The 19,284-nt window shown below is 42.7% G+C and overlaps 1 protein-coding gene across 1 annotated transcript in view; it reads right to left on the bottom strand.

Annotated features, from left to right (window-relative positions):
• The window catches only part of nr5a2 (nuclear receptor subfamily 5, group A, member 2), a 65,562-nt gene that overhangs the window by 9,466 nt on the left and 36,812 nt on the right, over nt 1-19,284 (bottom strand). The window contains exon 6 of the mRNA XM_079157525.1: nt 14,481-14,628. Within this exon, the coding sequence (XP_079013651.1) occupies nt 14,481-14,628 (148 nt within the window). The remainder of the gene's footprint in view (nt 1-14,480; nt 14,629-19,284) is intronic.

The following is a 19,284-nucleotide window of genomic DNA, read 5'->3' as shown; positions in this document are numbered from 1 at the left end:
GCAGTGCAATGGAACAACATCTAATTTGAATGAATTAGAAATCAATATGGCTGTACCTGTGTGGGGACTCTTCAGAGTCCTCTGGACTTTAACCCCCTCACTTCATTTGTACCTGTCAGCAACAGTAGAAGCGGCTGCAACTTATAATGCGTGTGTGTGTGTGTGTGTAGTTGCTGTCTCTTTCTATCAATGCACGCGTGTGAACCTCGTTTACATTCACTGCACTTTTGCACCCCTTGGCTAATTACACACAGGGTTTGTTTGGTGGTGGAGGGAAAGCATTGGGGAGTGGAGGGGCATGTCAACCTTTCTTGTTTATGATAAAGTGACAGAAAATCATTGGGGGGTCAAGTACCCCCCCTCCAACCCTCCATCGCCCCGAAAACTCCTGCAGCAGTACAGAAGGTGCCTAGTGTGGGAAGCCTCCCCTTTAATGAGACCATTAAAGGGCCCGTCTCCCCGTCAATAGATTTCTCTCATTCTTTCTCTGACAAATTTGAATTAATAATTCAGTGCCAAGCGCCTGGGGATGTATATTTTCAGCATGAAGGACAGTTAATCCATAGCGTCATTTTCCCCCCTCTCCCTCTCACTCCTTCCTCTCCTGCACTCTCTCTTTTTAAATCTACCCCACTCTCTCCCTCCTCTTTTGCCTCGTTCTTGTTTGATGATGGAAGCCAGCCGGTAGAGTGCGGACTAAAGAGTGTGCAGCATGTTTTCCACACCTTCTTTTTACTTCTCTGTGTGATTTCCTTCCCCTGTCATGTGACAAGTGGAGTCAACTTAAGTGCAAATTGGGGTTTAATTTATTCGAATGTATTGCATGGCGGTGTCCGTTCTGTCTTCCACCTCAGGGCTAATGTAAGATGGCATGTTTGCACACTGCCTCTCAAAGCTGGAGTTGATTTGGAGGACTGGGGTTTCACTAGTTGTTTCTTCTGTGCCAAATGTAAAGACTTTCAAATACACATTACAAGGGAATTAGAGGAAATGAGTAATTTTGAGGATAAACCACAAAGATACAAAAGTGTGGAGTGGTGTTTGTTGGGTGTATGTTTGGCGCAATTTCTAACTGCAAAAGTACAAAAGATGAAAAGAAAAAAAAACTGAAGAAGAGAAATAACTAGATAAGATCCTGGATGTTTAAATTCCCTAAGTATTGATGTTTTTACCAATCTGCGCCCAATCTGAAGAAGAAGAAGAAGAAGCAGGCACAGAAGAAGAAGAAGAAGCATAAGAAGAAGAAAAAGAAGAATCATTCTATTTTATCAGATCTTTGTTTGTGGGCAGTTGTAAAGTTGTTGAGTTTCCATGTGTCAGTCATCACATGAGCACTAAACAAATGTACAGTTGTGCCAGGTGGCACTGAAGTACAACTTTATTGTCTGAATACATCCAAGGGCTGGCATGACAAATGTCTGGCAGTGCCCAGGAATATTCCTTTTCATTACACATTTTATTCTGATGATGTGTTTGTGTGCAAAGAAGTGCTTGTGTTTCAACATGTGTTGGCTCCCTGACCCTTATTTCCAACACTTGCAAGCATGCTCTAAAGTTTTTACCGTTTTTATAATGCAATAAAAGGATTAGCTGTGCTCAACATGTATGTCTCGTTGTGGGTAAGACAGTAGACTCACAGGGCTTTGTTGCTTAAAATATCCTTCAGCACAAGAACGAAGTGACAAGAAAGGAGCTGCGATGGTTCAGGAGTGGGGGTCACAGAGAGGGTGGGGGCTCAAAGTAGAGAATGAGAGAGAGAGAAAGGCCGGGAGGACAAGGGACAGCGAGCACCTGTTGGATCATCTGTGCTTTAAAACGTTTAATCACTGTCTCTGGTTACACGTGCACACATGCCACAGCATGCACACACACATCACCTTAAAGCTCTGCTGTTCTCTGCCCTGCCAGAAGTATCTCGTAACCACATTGTCCAAAGACAAGCATGCATACACAGAAGCTCAAAGAGCAAAGGGAAGAGGGTGTATAATCTTATAGCAGCCACCTGACCACCGTATAGCTTACCGCCACCAGTTTAAACACATGCCTCTTCACTGTACACATTCAAACAGGAACACAATGGCTGACAACCAATATGCCAGACATTTCTGTGATGCCAGTGAGCTCAATTTGTGATATCAGGGCGGCAGGTGAATGTAGAGGATTATTTTTACTTCTACTGTAATCGTCAGTGTTTTCATGTGTAGGCTCACGAGTTTGAAAGGGTAAAGTCAGTCAGAATGTCAGTGAAAATGGAAAGTTTCATTCTAAAAACAAGATTTCTTTTTACAATAGAAAGGGAGGAATTTGATTTACAGTAGTATTCTGAATGGGCATTAAGTCTTTTCCTATAAGTTTGTGTGTCTTCCTTTTTATTTTGCTCAACCAGTAGGCTACACCGCTGAGTTTATTTCATTCCTTTGTCTTTTACATTACTGTAGTAATGATTGTCCATTGAGTAACACTAACGACACATCATGAGCTATAGTGGCCATAAATGCTTTGTCATAAAGATGTGTCTTTGCTGCGGAAACAACAGTCGCAGCACTAATTCTGTTGCTCCTACTGATTGACGGAGTGAAGCCATTCACATTTACAACTTAACAAATGATTGACAAAGTGTGTGTGTGTAAAGCTGGAGGTCCATCTGATTACATATTTTATTTTTTGAACATTTGACCTGTGATACGCTTAAAGAAGTCTTAAGCCTATCGCAGCCTATATATATATATATATATAAATATATATATATATATGTGTGTTTGTCAGAGGATGAAAGTAAACAAAATACCCTCACTCTCACCAAAAAAGTCATTATTGTGTGTACTTCTACTTTTTTGAGTAATTATTTTTAAATTGGTAATTTTACTTTTACTAAAGTAGCCTACTATGTATTACAAATATTGTACTGCCATACATTTCGAGTCGCATCTGTTACAGAGTAAAAACAAAAGTCACATGAGAGAGAGGAGACTCTCTGCACTCCGGAAATGATACATGTTGCGTTCATGGTCCGTCGAGTTCACGGGCCGGGGCGCACTTCAAGCACAATCAAATCAATAAGGGTCCCTATGGGGTGTGATTATAATTACAATTACTGTACCTCAGCATAGTTAGCATGATACAATGCTGCATCTATCTTCTAATAACTGATTAAACGCACCACTTGGTTGTGTGACACACCACGATGTTTGTGACCTGAACAGTAGGGGCACGCTGGCTCTGGCTAACATGCTAAATGCCAACATGCCCGCGGTGGGTCCTCCAGGACTGACGGAATTCAGTGAGGTGTGTTGGGCCCAGAGGGACCGAATGGACTGGTTGTACTTGGACAGTGAGGCCGTGTGGACTGGATGTATTATTCTATGAGAACGAACGAGTGGGGGAATCTGAGCAGATTTCGCGGTGCCCGTCAGAAAAGTGAGTACAATAACACACTGACATCGTTGCGTCGCAACATTGCGTGTGCGCCCTTCGCAGTGCGTAACAACGGCGCAGTCTCTCCTTTACTGCAATATGTGTGTACGAGTTGCTGCAATCGCTGTGGAGTTGATATATTGTTTTATATGATGTTTTATTTATTATCCATCATTTTGGTGTGATTATCTGACTTTTGTTTCTGATCAAATCCTGCACATTCATAATTGATAAAGTTGTATTTATGCACAGACTGTAAAGTGCCCCTCTGTTGGTTTTGGCAGAAGGGTTCCTTTTGCTGTTGCTTTTGCAACACCTGTGTATAAGTTGAGATTCATTCGACCTATTTTGCTGACGAAAGATTTTTAATTTAAAAATCGTATAATATGTGATTATCGCCCCCTCTTTTTTTTAAATGCAAAAAAAGGAACGTTTATCAGTGTTAACTGTTAACTTATACATATAGACATTTTTGACACAAGTGTTTTTACTGTTATTTGAGTAATATATATTTAAAGTAACAGTACTTTTACTTGAGTACAATATTCTAGTATTCTTTCCACCTCTGGTGTGTGTGTGTGTGTGTGTGTGTGTGTGTGTCAGTGAGGGCTTCTGAGAGCAACCAAGACAGAATGATCACTGATTGAGAGGGCTGTGTGGAGGGTTGTGTAACTCTTTGTTGCTGTTTGTATGTAATGTTTAGGTAAGGTCGAGGCAGGCGATCTGATCAATAGGTGTATGATTGTGGCAGTTCCCCCCCCCCCCCCCCCCCCCCCCTGCTGCCATACACGCATAGACACACAGTCCTCAGAGTAGATGTGTGGGGCAGGAGTTTCTCCGTGACATCCCTTGGCCTCTGTTAATAAATTGAATGACATAGATGAGTCCCAATCAGTCGACTCTATGTCAGCATTAGCTTTGCAAGGTTCCGATTTAAAACAGCCAGCTTAAGCCCTTTTAGCCTTTTGAAATGCTGATTTTTATACATTTGTTAAGAAACAGCAACATCAGCATTGATGTGTTTCATCACATTGCAGTCATGTCGTTTACAGTTCAAAAACAGGTGTAAGTGTGCAGTACCTCCTTTAAAAAAAAAAAAAAAAAAAAGTCCCCTAAACTGAATAGATCACGTGAAATCACCACCAGCGAGTAGATGGTCTCAAATCATTTAAATCAAGAGTGGGATTTTCCAATGTATGCAGAATTTGTAGTCTGAGTCTGTTTTCTTCGACTAATGTGAGTCCTCCCTACCCCAAACAGACATCCCTCAGCATCTAATTGGAGAGGAATAGCAACCCAGCTAGCACAGCGCTGGGACCCAAACTGTGGCCACTGAGAATGCATTAGCATTAGCATTGCAGCGGACCGACAGGTACATAATGATAACCTCAAGCTCTGGCCGCTGGGAACAGCTCCTGTTCACACACACACACACACACACGCATGTGCACACCGGTACACACTCCCTGCCCCCGTCTTCCCCTTTACACGCAGTCACGTAAACAAGCAAGTGTAATGCAGCCCCAGCGGTGGGCTGCTCGACGATCAGGGGAGGAGGGGGGGGAGGGAAAATGTTGCTGCCGTTCGGCTGAAAAGTGTGTGTAATGAACTTGAGTTCCATTGATCGGGACTGAGAGTACAGGACCGGGGGCTGTTTGTCCCAGAAGGGCTGCCGTACCACTGCTCGCTAGCTCCTCATAAATGTTTGAGAGGCCTCAGCCGCTCTAGATCCACGCTACCTGGGTTACAGCCCACACACATCCACGTTGGATGGATGGACAGTCGTTGGTGGTGGTTGAAGAGATCGATCGTCATTTTAGCTTGATGACACTAAAGTATACTATGTGAGTGTTTTTGTGGCGGAGAACTGGAGGTGCGTTGACGGCAGTGTTCAAAGAGATTCAAGAAAAGTGTCTATTTTGTTGTAGTTTTTCAATATAAAGAAACTTCCCTCCCTGTCATACATTCACACTTTCAAATCTCTGTTCAGGTGCAGACATTGATATTTGCAAGCGTGTGCTAATTTGTTTGGCGAGCTATACTTTCCTATGCTGTACCCCTAAGCTCTTAGTCCCTCAACTGCCCCCTGAAATCCCCATTATGCTGTACACAGGATTTATATTACTGCAGATATCACTTAGAAAACACCTGACGTGCCGGGCGGACCGTCCGCGCCGCCTTTTGACTGCTAAGTACCAGCTGGCGGGAGGTCCTCTGCGTTATGCAGCTGGTAATAAAAGTTGAACATTGATTTTCTGTAGCAGCTTGTAACTGTTAATGTTGAGACATCAATAGCAAAAGCAAAGCGCTGGTGCCTTAATAGGAGACCGAGTATGTGGAGGGCGCGGGCAGAGGCGGACTCTAAATCACAGAATCTATCCCTGCCGATCGATAGGACAGTAACTGCAAGTGTCCCTCTGCTTTCCTAATGTTTTATAATAAACTGACAGCCTGTAATAAGGCCAAGGGAGAGGGAGAATGAGAGGGGGGAGGGGGGGGGAGAGATGGAGGGCAACAGTTTCTCCATAGCTTGCCCATCTTAAATCACACCACATGGGAGTGCAGGAGAGGAGCAGAGGAGGAGGCAGAATGGAAGAAACGTTTTTTTTCTTTAGTGAAAAAAACAACTTTTACAGGAGCATTTGTCTAGGTGTGCTCACTGCTCCGGTAGTTAGTGTGTGTATTGATGGAGGGGAGGAGGAGTTTAAGGGATATGTCCTGTATTGCTTCGGCAGGGGCAGTGAGTTAAAGTGTGTATTAAATCCAACTGCCACCTTGCAGATGGTAGCTGAGCTGCACGTGTTATGACTGTTACCGGGTGTGGCTAGTGCTGAAATTAATAGAAAGACGACTAGTCTTGTAATACTACTTGTTGCAGGAGCACTCTGTTGTGATAAAGTTGCATTTGTTGGATTCATATTAGTGTACTTGAGCAGTGATAGTGCTTGTTAAAAAAAAAAAAAAAGTTGTGTTACTCTATTGTATGCTTGCTCCTTATAAAGTTCTTGCCATAAGAATGTTTTCTTGAGTTACAGGGTTACGTTGAACATTTAATATTCTCTTACAACATTTGAAGACCGGGTCTCTTTGGTTTTACATTCACCACATTTGAGCCTTGATAAACATATGAAACATAACAAATATACCTCTTTATTACACTGTGGTAAGATGCACATCATACAAATGTCCAAATGTAGACAAGTCAAGATTTGTGAGGCTATACTGTGTTCACTTTAAGGTTTCTCTGGACTATTGAAAATAGTAATCTATGTGGTTATTATGTGTACTTTATTCCCATAAATATGTTTAATTATGTTACTCATTCAGTCACTATAGGACTTAGGACCCAGTAATAGACTATGCTCTCTATCTACCAGATCTGCCACGAAGAACAACACTGAACCCTTATTTATCACTTAATTGCTTGTTAGGGTCTGTCAATTTATCAATCCCCAAGTAAACGTAGGGCCCCTATTATGTTTCTTTACCCTCTGATAACGGGGCTTGTTTTGAACCAGATAAAGAACAGTGTCAATCCTGGTAAATCCTTGTAAGTATGTGATAAGACCTAAAAAGAGAAGAAAAGAAGGCAAGCTTGAGCTGTAGACTGTAAACATACTTTGGAGATAATCTGGGAAATGTCGAAATCCATCAGAAAACTGTAACGTATATCAGGCGAGATATAAGGCGGAGGATAAAGGGGGAGTCGGGTCAAGGGTGAGAGGGGATCCTAAATATCCCCATCACCACCACAACTCACCCCAACTGCTGCTTAATGGCAACATCCTGCAGTATTGCCAGGTAATAGTGGTAGGCTGGAGACCTGGCGCTTTTATTGCTTGATAAAGTCTGAAAGCCTTTTAGGCAGCCTCATTACATGGCATTCCCTACAAAGTGGTGGCCGGCATCAGGAGCTGACTGCACACCATGTTACATTTCTTAGGCTAAAATTGACAGAAAATAGGCGGAAGTATTAGGTTCATTGCTTAAGGGCACACTCCCGACTACTCCTGATGAGATGAAAGAAAAGTCGGGACACTCAAACTTGATTAGCTGGGTTTGGCTCTTCTGTCGCGGACAAAGTTTGAGCAAATATTTTGTGTTTCTGTCCGGCGTCACATTGATGCCCGACGGATGCTGATGGGGGGGTAAAAAGATTTGTTTGAAAAAAATGAGAGTCCAATACTTGTCAATCAGCACGTGTTTGCCGAGCACTTCACCAAGTTTCCAAACAGAGTGATGAAAAAGCACTAGACGCAGTCGCTCGGTGCATGGATTGCACTTTATGAACTATATACTATATTATATAGTGTTAGCCCAACTGCAATCACTGCTACTTTATTTCACATTACTGCTGTGATTGCACCAATCCAGTTCCTGAGTCTGTAATTTGTGGGACATGCAAACATTAGTGAAGCATAGGGGCTGCTTGTCTGTATACACACACACACACGGAAACACATGCTGTGACGCATGATTCGTGCCACATTTCACACATATGCGTCACACAGTATCTGGGTACATCTTTGCATGAACTTCTCGTGTGGGTAAATATGAAATGCGAAATTGAATATAAGCTAAGGCGTTTGAAATGTCTGCAAAAGCTGTGTATCTACTTCAAGTCCACTGTCTCCACATGTAACTTTATCTCAGAACTTGAGCGGTCCTCATTTGGGAGGGTTGGATGCGAGTCCCCACAATGGTAATAGATTTTTGTTCCCACAGTGTACACATACACTGTAATTGTACTATTTTACTATTGTAAATAATCACAGTTACTACCTAGTAGCAGTCTTGGGGGATGTAGGCGTTGGTAGTCCTTTTTTTACACCTGTGATTTCTGCTGTTTCTTTTAGTTAAATGTGCTTTATTTTATATGTTTCCTGGTCCCTCTTGAGAGCAGGAAAAGACAGTTACATTTCATATTGAGTCAAGGTCTCTCGTAAGCCAGAGCAATCCATACACACACTAACCGTACCTTTATACACGTATTGATCAGGTCAAATGTACTGATGATGACTCCATTTTGTTGACTTACAGCCCTGTAAAAAGCTTTGGTCCCACACAGCAAGCAGCTCAAAAACAGGGGGGGAAAAAAGTCCCTATTTTGCTTTTAATTAATTAGTATGTGAAGCGTTGTTCCAGTTAAATGCTCCATAATTTGGCCCCTTCCTTATTCTCAATGGGTATAAATATTGAACCGTCACTGCCTCACAATGTTAATCAATCCCCGACCAAATTCTAAATGATTCGGTTCGTTTCAGGAAAATGGATATTGGCCAGGCTTTATGGGGGAGAGGGCGGGCGGTGTGCATGAATTAGCCAGCTCCCTTGCTCGCTGGCCAGGGATCAGGGCATTGATTCTGAGCTGCCTCGGCTGTTGCTTAATTAGGACGTACCTGTCTGGGAATTACATGTTTTTTTTTCTCTCTTCATTGTGTGGAGAAACAAATGTGATACAGAGAGAGAGAGAGAGAGAGAGAGAGAGAGTAAGAAGAAAGATAGAATCATTTTTTTCATCAAGGTTAATCACGTTTGCTGTGTTTGTGTTGTTGTCAGCAGATTGGTGTCTGACCTCGTGGTGCACAAAACCATTCTTCGGTGTGTGTGGCGCACTAAACATGCTAATGAGAGATCCCAGCATAGGAGTACAGGTGGTGAAGGTGGTTGGTAGTGTAGGAATGGAAAGGTAAACAGAAAGGTGAGTTAAAGCAAGAGCGGGAAAAAAAAATCAATATTGAGTCACTTATGAAATGTTTTTGTGACACAATTTCACTTGTTTTCAATAAGATCCTTATTTCTTTTTTTTTAAATATACTTCAATATAACTTATTCCAAAGTCATGTTACTTGTCATTTACAGTATTTAGAGATATCATAGTGAAATCATCTCAGGCCTGTATTATACTTGATGTCAAAGGTTTTAAGAGGAAATTACAGACAGACACTCAACACAAGTTTAAATGATTGTAGTTAAGACATTTAAAAGAAGGAAAGGGGTGGAGGAAAAGCTGAGGAAGGGAGGAAAAGAGATAAATGGCGGTTCAGATGTGGGTGAAGATAAACGAGGAGCAAAGGAGGTGGATGGGAGGATGGAGTTGTGATAGATCGAGGCATACAAAGATGGATGTGAAAAAAGGAGAGAGAGAAAGGGCAGAGCAATGAGAGGAGAGACAATGCAGAGGGGCTGATGATGGTGAGGGATGGAAGGCAGGAGGGATGGATAGGTGGGTGTCTCTAAGCTCCAACCTCAGAGCCTGACTAATCACTTGACAGACAGTTAATGTGGTGCTGAGGCAGCTCTTGAATCACTGGCTGTCTTGGTTTCTTAAGAATGGACAAAAGAACAGATTTTTGATCACCGACCTTGAATAAAGAACAGCCACATTACTGACCACATCATTTCATCATGTTTTTAATATTTCTTTCATTGAATTAATAGGGTTTATATTGTGAAAATCAATAGTAGTTTTGTGTTCTATTCTGTTATTTAGAGATAAACTTATTGGTTTGACTTTTAAACAGCATATTACGAAACCAACAATCTTGTTGTGTCCTACAGGCAATGTAAATCATTTTCTATCCTAGTGTTTGAAGGCAAGCAAGAACCTGATACTGGAGCTGCGGCTATTTTGTTCTGGAGGCCATTATTTACTATTTCTTTCTGACATGTTTTGGACGGAATGATTCATCAATTATTTGAGGTAAATAATCACTAATTTAATCAATAATAGAAGAAGAAAATATCCGTCGCCGCCTTAATTGATACTAAAATGATATAGTTCAAATAAACGGCTGGAATGTGCAGAATAAATAAACATGCATGACATCATGGATTAGTGCATTCCCAGTGTTTGGGGTTCTAGACTAAAGATAACATCACTTTCAGTACTGTGATCCTTAAAACGAATGTATAATGTAGTTTTTGACCCATGCCTTCATTTAAAGCAACATAACGGCCAACACGTAGAAATTACATTTACACATTCAAGAGAAGGACCAATGTGACTTTGTGAAATAAACCTTTGCTTCAGAGGAATCAAACACAAGCCTAAATCCTCTACATTTCTAGCAGATTTTCCACTTACTTTGTTCCTTCTAAAGGCTTCAATATGGGAGCATTATTTAGGGCTATGTCCACAAATCTGCTCTCTCCGCTGGGAGCATTTACCACCCCGCGCTGCTCTGGCAGCTACTCTGGTTCTCCTCTCGGCTGACAAGGACTGGCAGCGCCTGTCTCACCCAATTACACCTGATGGGGTCTGACCTGTAGAGCTGGGTTAACTGGTTGCTGGCTGAACACTCTCTGACCTCTGTCACTGCATCTGCTTTGCCAGTATGGCAACTGTCTGTGTTCGTGCATCAGCACACATCTGTGTGAGTTTTGGGGAAAGTTGATCAGTAAAGCTCGTCATTGCTTTTCTCATACTACCTGGAAGATGCCTAGTACAAACTCAGATTTTTACTGAGCATACTGTAGAGTGCAGTTTTGAGTAAACTCCCCCAAAGTGGAAGGAGAGTCTTTTTTTTTTTTCACCTTCCTCCTTTTGACCCGTTTCTCACCTCTGGGCTTTCATGACCGCAGTCTTTCTATTAGGCCTGTAAGCCTTTTAAAGGAAATCAAAGTCCCATTAACAGTGTTGTGACACCATACAACTACTAGTGATCCTTTACTGAACTCTGACCCACACAGCACTCACTCTCTCTATCTCTGCCATTCTGTGTTGCTCAACACCCACCTCACACAATCATTGCTCACGGTCCTACAAACACTTACGAGATCAATGCTCTGAGAGTGATAATCTCCTCCCTGATAGAGGGTGAAAGCCCTCACCTAAGACGAGCAAAGAGTGACTGGGGACAGAGAGAGAAAGAGAGCAGAGCTATTGATAAAGACAAACACACACACACACACACACACACACACACACAGATCAGGACAAGTGTCTCCTCTCAGCTGGAGTGACATCTATATCTCTGTCTGTATCGACACCTGGCCTCACTAAGAGCTCTTCTGGCAGGGAGGAGGTGACCGCTCCATCCACAGAAAGAGAGAGGGATGACGATCGAGATAGGGGGAGAAATACCAAGACACAAAAAAGATAGGGAAATATAAAAGAGGCAGGGAAATGGAGGGAGTAAAACCACTACCTCCATGGCTCACATAGGACAGCAGTAGTTTATGTATGTTCAACAACTACAAATCTTTACGTCCAAATGCTTGCGTTCTACAAACTATTGTGCAGACATGGGTCTGCTATGCCCAATAAAAGTATTTCTATTTTTTTTGGACATATTCAAACAGTATACATTAACTTAGAACAAACAGTAACTTCCCCGTATTAAACCAGGGTCATGATGAACATACCCCATTAGCCCCAGCTGAGAATACAGCGACCAGTGTTGATTGAATGAAGCTAATAAAAAGGGTCTAATGTTTTAGTTCGGCAGTCAGAGCAGAGCTACTTTCATGCCTTATTTCACCGCAATCCATATTAATTTCCAGTAGCAACAGCAACGCTGCTATTGTGAGTGTGCATGTGTGAGTTGATTCCTGTCTGTGGTACGCAACCGTGTAAGTTGCAGTCACGAAACTTTACAGGTGTGTAGTTGAGATCAAAATGAAGGCGAAGTTCTAAGACGGGTGTGGTCGGTGCAAGAGGAGGGGGCCAAAGTCTCAATTGGCGTTCAAGCTGGTGTGGTCCCCTCGTTGTGTCTGCTTGTAGTTCAAAAGCAGATGTGTGGACATACACACAGATGCGTGAATGCACTCCCGCTCTCTCGTTGCCACACACGTGATGCCCTTTCCTTCAGGTAAATGTATGTATCTCAACCTCACATCTCTATTCAGCTGTGTGAGATACTCATCAGATCAATTCTAAATCTCCTGGCTTTACATTACTCTAGCCCCTCCCCCTCCCCCAACCCCAGCGCCTCCACCAACACTGATCCCCTCAGCCGGCGCTACGCCGTCTGTGTCGGGCTTCTTTCACAGGAGGCCTGAACAGGCACTGCCGGGGGCGATACACATCCCTCAGGTGAGCCTTTCATTATGGATGATGTTTCTGCCAAATTATTTAGACCCTGAGCCCCAGCAACACCCCTGCCCCATAAAAACCCCCCACACAAACAAAACGCACACATACAGACTCCAAAGCCCCACTGCAGTCCCCCCCCATCCCTCCCTCTTTCCTCGCTGTACCACAAACACCACTAACACAAACGTTAATCCTGCCTGATCACCTCAGTGTGTGTGTTTGTGTGTGTGTACTGTGTGCGCTTTTGCAGTTCATTAGTCCCTCTTTCTTTGTTTAGAGAAGGTAAAGAAGTGAAAGTATGACCCCTGTGGATTACAGTTGGATGGAGGGAGGGGTAGCTAAGGATGAGGAAAATATTCATCATATGTATGCCACTGGTGCTGCTCTCAGTGCCATAGAGGGGCCAGGTTGAGCGAAGCTACCTTGACATCATTGGCCTCAGTAATGTAGGATGTTAAAATAGGTTTGGTCAAGTGTGTGTGTGTGTGTGTGTGTGTGTATTCCTCAGAGGCCATTTGCTGCAGACTTGTTAGGTAAGAGACAGAGATGACAGTCTCCTGGCAATGTCTGACCTCGGCTTAGAGAGTGGAGAGCAGCTTTGGGAGCTGAACACACACACACACACACACACACACACACATCAATGTACCCCTTCTCTTCGTCCCTTAACTTATTTGGCTACATATCCCTCCACTTCCCTCCACTCCCAAATCCCCTGATCCCTCTCTCTTCCCTGCCTCGGCTCCCTCCCACCTGTCCATCCCAAATGCTTCATGGTACCTGCCTTCCACCAATTTCTACTCTCTTCCACTTCATCATCCTCCTGTCTCCTTCTTCAGCCTTTCTCCCTTCTTCACTTGACCCCCAACTCCCTTATTTCCATTCTCACCCACCAAAGCTCAATCTGGGAGAAAAAAAAAAATCCCATTTCCCCAAAGATCTCACATCCTTGCTGGTTCCTACATACTTAAGCTAAATAAAATGGCTTTATTCGTTTTCTTAAAATGTTGCATACCTGAAAGGGATAGTTTGGGTGTTTTTAAAGTGGGGTTATGTGAGTAATGTATTGCTGTGGACGGGGGCAGCAGCCAAACGTAATTTAGTCTTCTAAAAGAAAGACCCACCTGAAAGTTTAAGTGAACACTATATCTAGAATATTTTCCAACATGGACCTGAACAAAAAGTGAAACTTATCTATACTGTTTTTGCCGGTGGCTTTGAAGATAGCATTGATAAGTTTCACTTTTAGTGCAGTTCCCTGTCAGAAACGGCTGTCTGATGGTAAGATATAAAAATATATATCAAAATATAGCGTTCAATTAAAAGGATATCGATTTACATTTTTGTAGGTTGGCCTTTAGGCCTTTATGTGGTTAAAATACATCTTGCTGCTGCCACTGTCCACAACAGCTCCTGTGCCAGTACTCCTGACCGCCATCTACATTAGGTTAAACACTGAACTTCAGTTCAAAACACCCAAAATAACCCTTTTAATTATGCATAGTTTATCATTTATTGCTTCTAATATTAGAATTCATGCTTACTCTACAACTTCTGCACCCATTGTTCAACACTAGAGAGCGACAGCTGAATTACAAAAATGTAAACTCTCGACATTAATTTCACGTATTTGCAGTTGCTTTGCATAAAGGGGAACTTTAATTGCATAGTTGTGTATAAAAGCTTGCCTTCTCCCTTTCTGTGTTGGAAGAGCAACATACTTCCCCGATTTCCTTCCTTCCTCACTTTCTCCTTTGTCCCTTCCAGACCACTGGTCCCTTCCTGCCCCACCTCCTTTCCTCCTTCCTTCCTTTCCACACCCTCCCTCTTTCCACTTTCTTACTTCCGTTTCCTTTCTCTCTCATCCTTCCTGCCTCTCTCTCTCTCTCTCACCTGCATCACTGTGATCATCCTCCACCACTCATACCTCAGGAGTAGCAACTTGAAAGGGGGCAAGAACAATTACCCAGGACCCTTTTACCGTATCTCCCCCTCAAATCTTTCCGCTTCAGGGATTTCATAGACTCACCCAGGCTGAATAGGACCAGGAACTTGAGGCAGACGAACTCCCGTTGGTCCATCTGCAGGGAGCGTAGCTTGGCCACCAGCTCCTGGGCGTGGCTCAACAGGTTGTTGAGGGTGGCTCCCGCCTGTGAAGCAATCACTGCATAGTCCACCTGGAATAAGCAGGGAGAGAGGGATGTGAAGAGATGCTCTGAAGGCAGAAAATTATGGATTGAAGGTACTCTGTGGAGTCTTTCTTGATGAATTGATTAAATTGAATGTCTAGCTAGCTATAGCTTGTCAGCAACTTGTAGTGTAGAAAGGATAGCCAGCTACATATAAATCAGTATGTTTGGATCAGTGGAGGCTGGTGACTCAAAGATTGGGAGAACAGGAGGAAAACCCACCCATGGCGTCATGTTAATTTACATTATTGGCTACTTAGCTCTACTTTCTTTTGTTCAATGACAAATTAAGATTAAGCAGTAAAACAATAGCTTACAATAAATCTTAAAAACAATCGGTGCAGGCTCTGGATGGGAAGGAATATTGTGTCGTTTGTGTGTAATGTTGCCTCATTTCAATGAGGGGTGAGCAGCAGCACGTCCGGCCGCCGTACGCCTCCGTAGTCCCGCTGCAGCCCGGACACCTGAGGCAGCTCCATTTGCATTTGAAAATAGGAAATTTGGACTGTTGAAAAAGCCTAAATAAATTGTAATTTTTTTTGTGATGTTTTTAAAAGTAGTTAGCAATATTTACTTTAAAATGTATCTTCTTAATATGCTACTGTATGAATCTATCTACTGCTTTACTGCCAGTTTGTCACTCTCACATTCAATACATTGGTAGAGAATTGATGAAATTTGGAAATCATCATTGGACCAATCATGTCAATATTGTATTCTGGTTGTTGATTTGTTAGGGAGGACATGGAGCATCACTTTTACATATCATTAAATTATTTATCATACTGACACTTAGTAATGGTTTATTTCAACCAATTACTCTTTAAAAATGAAGAGGATGAGCAACCTCCTCTGGTTTAGATACAGCAGACTTAATAGATATGAGCTTCCCCTCTCTTACTTGTTGTCTATTCACTTGGTTTCAGTATGTCTAACTGTGGATATTTCTTTGGGATTCTTATGCCCATTCGAGGGTTATTTCAATCAATGAAAGTATATCTAAAATCCCAATACGCAAACATGATTGATAACTATGCAACTGTACCCTGAACACATCAGCACCATGAACATAATGTAATGATTTTTTCATCCCTGTACCTGCTCTCCTGCACTCTCAACACAAAGTCAGAAGCTTTGGTCTGTCTGTCAGAGATGTGTCAAAAAGGCAGCTGCAGGCAGTGGTTTTTTTTTCAGTTTAATTGTTTTTTATGACAACATGCTGTAGGCAGAGAGCATGGGAGTTCACCTCCATCTGACTAGACCTGCCAGACTTGACTTATCTCTCTGTTCTCTGTTACACAGCAAAATAAAAAAACGTGCATGCTGAGAAACGACAAAACTAGATAGATAGATAGATTACCCATAAACCCATTTTTCTTGGGTCCAACCCATCTGTCCAAACACACGCACACACACTCACAAACACAAACACACACACACACACACACAGTCCTTTCTGCAGCCGCAGCACATTTGTCTGGGAGGCAAGTCCTTAGCTGCCACTCAAAGTAAGCAAGACCATATTAAATTTTTATATTTATTGACAATTCATTACCATAATTGACTGTGCTAGGGTTTCCTGGGGAAGGTAGATGTTGGCGTGTGCAGTTCCTAAAGCTCAGGGAGGAAGAGGGTCCCCGTGAGCCTCCATTTGCAATTAAAAACACCCTCGGATTTGGAATTAATTTATTGTGTAAAGAGAATGATTGGAGCATGTTTCTCATCTGTGAAGCCGGTAAAGGGTCAAAGGAAAGTAAATGTTTACAATACATCATGTTTTACTCTCTTCTCCTATCCTGCTTTTCTTATCTTTCTCTTTTACTACACTACTGTACCTCCTCTCCCGATTTATCCTTAACTCCTTTGTCTCTCTCTCTCTTTCCTCCTTCCCTCCTTCGAGACGGTTAAGAGTTATGACTCGGTGAAAAGCAGACACTGCCCCCCTTCCAAGATGTCAATCAATTTACATAAAATCAACTGTGCATGAAATAACTTCATTGAAGGATTGGACTGTTGATGGTGATGCCTTGGGTTATTGCCTTCTAGCCTCAAGTAAAACGAGAGAAGGAAAAAAAATGCTATAATGTCACTATAGCAGACTAACCCTGGTGACCTGCGCATCAGTCAATCAATCAATACTACTTTATTATCCCTCCTGGAGAGACATAGAGAGTAAATATATGAATAAACCTTCAAATCTTAACCCATCATGAATACGATAAACAGCCTGAGCAGAACATTAAAGCGGAATATGGAAGGTGAGCTCGGTTTGATGGGTAGAGGGCTTTGATGTGTGTGGAAGACAGGGATGGAAAATGTACCTTGTTTGAAAGCACCGAAATCTAGTATTGGCCAAGAAACTTCTGTTTTTGCATTTCTTTTCTTTTCTTCATTTGAATTTCATCTACACCAGGAGCGTAGTGCTATCAAAATATCAGGATTTTCACATTCCGAAAACTGGCTGCCAAGCTGTGAGGCCTTGCTTAATCATTCAACAGTTCAGTCCAATCTTTGTCACTTCATGTTTGCACACATTTGTACGTTTGATGCTGTGACAGGATAAAGAACAAGCCTCTTTTCTTCCACCCACAACCCCCCCCCCCCCCAGAAAACCCACTCATGGCCATTGCTCTCACTGCTGTTGGTGACATGACCGCATGAAGCAGTTCAGAGAAAGACAGAAAATAAGAAAGAAGACAGAAATTAGCAAGTGAAGAGCTTGAAGACAAAAGAGACAGAGGACAGAGACTGTGACAGGCTACAACAGTAAATTTGCAGGCACCAGGGATTTCCTTTCAAGTAGCGTTTGACTGACGAGAGCAAAGAAGAGGCTTGATTCAAAGCAAAAGGGGAGAAAAATCTGTCCAGATTTCCTGATCCAAATCCAAGGAGGACATTTAAGTTGTTCCCAACACAAACTTTATCAACTTCAACTTTAACGATATAAGTAGCCTGATCTGCCTTATTGGAATATATGAAGAAAATTAATAGAAAATGACAACACACTGAGTCATGTCTTTTGTCACTGGGCCTGACATATGGATCCGACCAAAATCATTAACTTAGCTATGTTCAACAAAAACGTCCATTTCATCACAAATAACTCACTGAACATGGTGTTTTGTTTTTTGGAATATCCCATTGGCTAATATCATAAGCATATTGTAGCAATTGAGTTAGCACATTACAGACCAGTGTGGCCAATGAACGTCATTATGTGATCTGTTATGCGTGTGTAGCATTTGCTTTGGGTAATGCTGCTACTGTGTTCTAAATATCCCTGGTGTTATCGCTGCGCTGTCACCCCTGGCCAGGCAGAGAATAATAGGAAATAATGAACTGTTTCAGAGCCACACACACACACACACACACACACACACACACACACACACACACACACACACACACACACACACACACACACACACACACACACACCCCAACACCAGCTGTTCATTAACCACAGTATGCAAACGAAACTGCAGTCCTGTGCCTCCCCTGATTATCAGGCCCTCCTCCTCCTCCTCCTCCTTACTGCTCTGGTCTCTACAAACTGCTCTCATCATCTCCCTTTTTCTCCTTTCTTGTCCCCTACCACCTTTCACTTCTCCTCCTGTCCTCCCTAGTCTGCCCTTCCTTATGTCCTGCCTCTCCCGTCTCCTTTCTTCATGCCAGCACCTCCTTATCTCCTTCACTTCTTCCTTAGTACCATTGTCTTTTTCTTTCCTTCTCATTCCGCACATCTTTTCTTCCTTTGCCTATTCCTCCCTTCTTCCTTTGCTTTTCTCAACAGACCTCTTTAGCACTTTCCTCTCTGCCGTGTTCTTTCATTGACATTCCTCCATCTCTCTGCTCATTTTCTCCTCTTCGCTCCCCATCTTTTCTGTTCCATCGATACTTCTCCTTCTCTTTGGCTTTTCCTTCTTCCTTTTCTTTGTGTTTTCTCTTCACCTATTTCTGTGCATATTGGCCCGATGTACATGCCAAGTACACACTTCTACTACCGTTAACCATGGTTTGTACTACTCAACACTAAAAAGTACTAAATGCTTATTTACCACAGCCAGTTCTTCTTCAGCTGCTCTGAAAATCTACCCCCCCCTACCCTGTCTTCATTCAGAATCATGGAACTAAAGCAGGACTTCCCTGTATACAGTGCACTTGCCTTGCTTCAATATTTATACCAGCATCTGTTGTGGTAAAACATTTTGTTGAAGAGCAATGTTTTGAAGAGCCAGCCAATCTATAATGTATGACTTCTCCTCTCACTGACAGCCATGCCACTGGTCAGAGGCATATTCATGATGAGCGGTCTTATGTCTTTGTGTGTGCATGAGATTATGAAAATCACTGAATGCTGAAGGAGTCTTCCCTGCCTGCTCAGGGTTTGTGTGTTTACTGTTTGACAGTGTGTGTGTGTGTGTGTGTGTGTGTGTGTGCGTGTGTGTGAAGCGAAACAGAATCGCAGTATCCTGAGGCTTTGAGGACCTCGATTTGGGCCTCAGGCATCAGCTCCCACCAAGTTCCTTAAGGGCCCCAGTAAAACAAAATAACATACTTAGCCACATTCTTTATCTGTCCGCCCACTCACTATGCTGCACCATGCGTAACCGAGTGCTTTATTTATGCACTGGCAGAGTCTTT

The sequence above is a fragment of the Pholis gunnellus genome (genome assembly GCF_910591455.1).
Source record: "Pholis gunnellus genome assembly, chromosome: 4".
NCBI lineage: Eukaryota > Metazoa > Chordata > Actinopteri > Perciformes > Pholidae > Pholis > Pholis gunnellus.
This window is presented reverse-complemented; position numbering and strand designations above follow the sequence as displayed.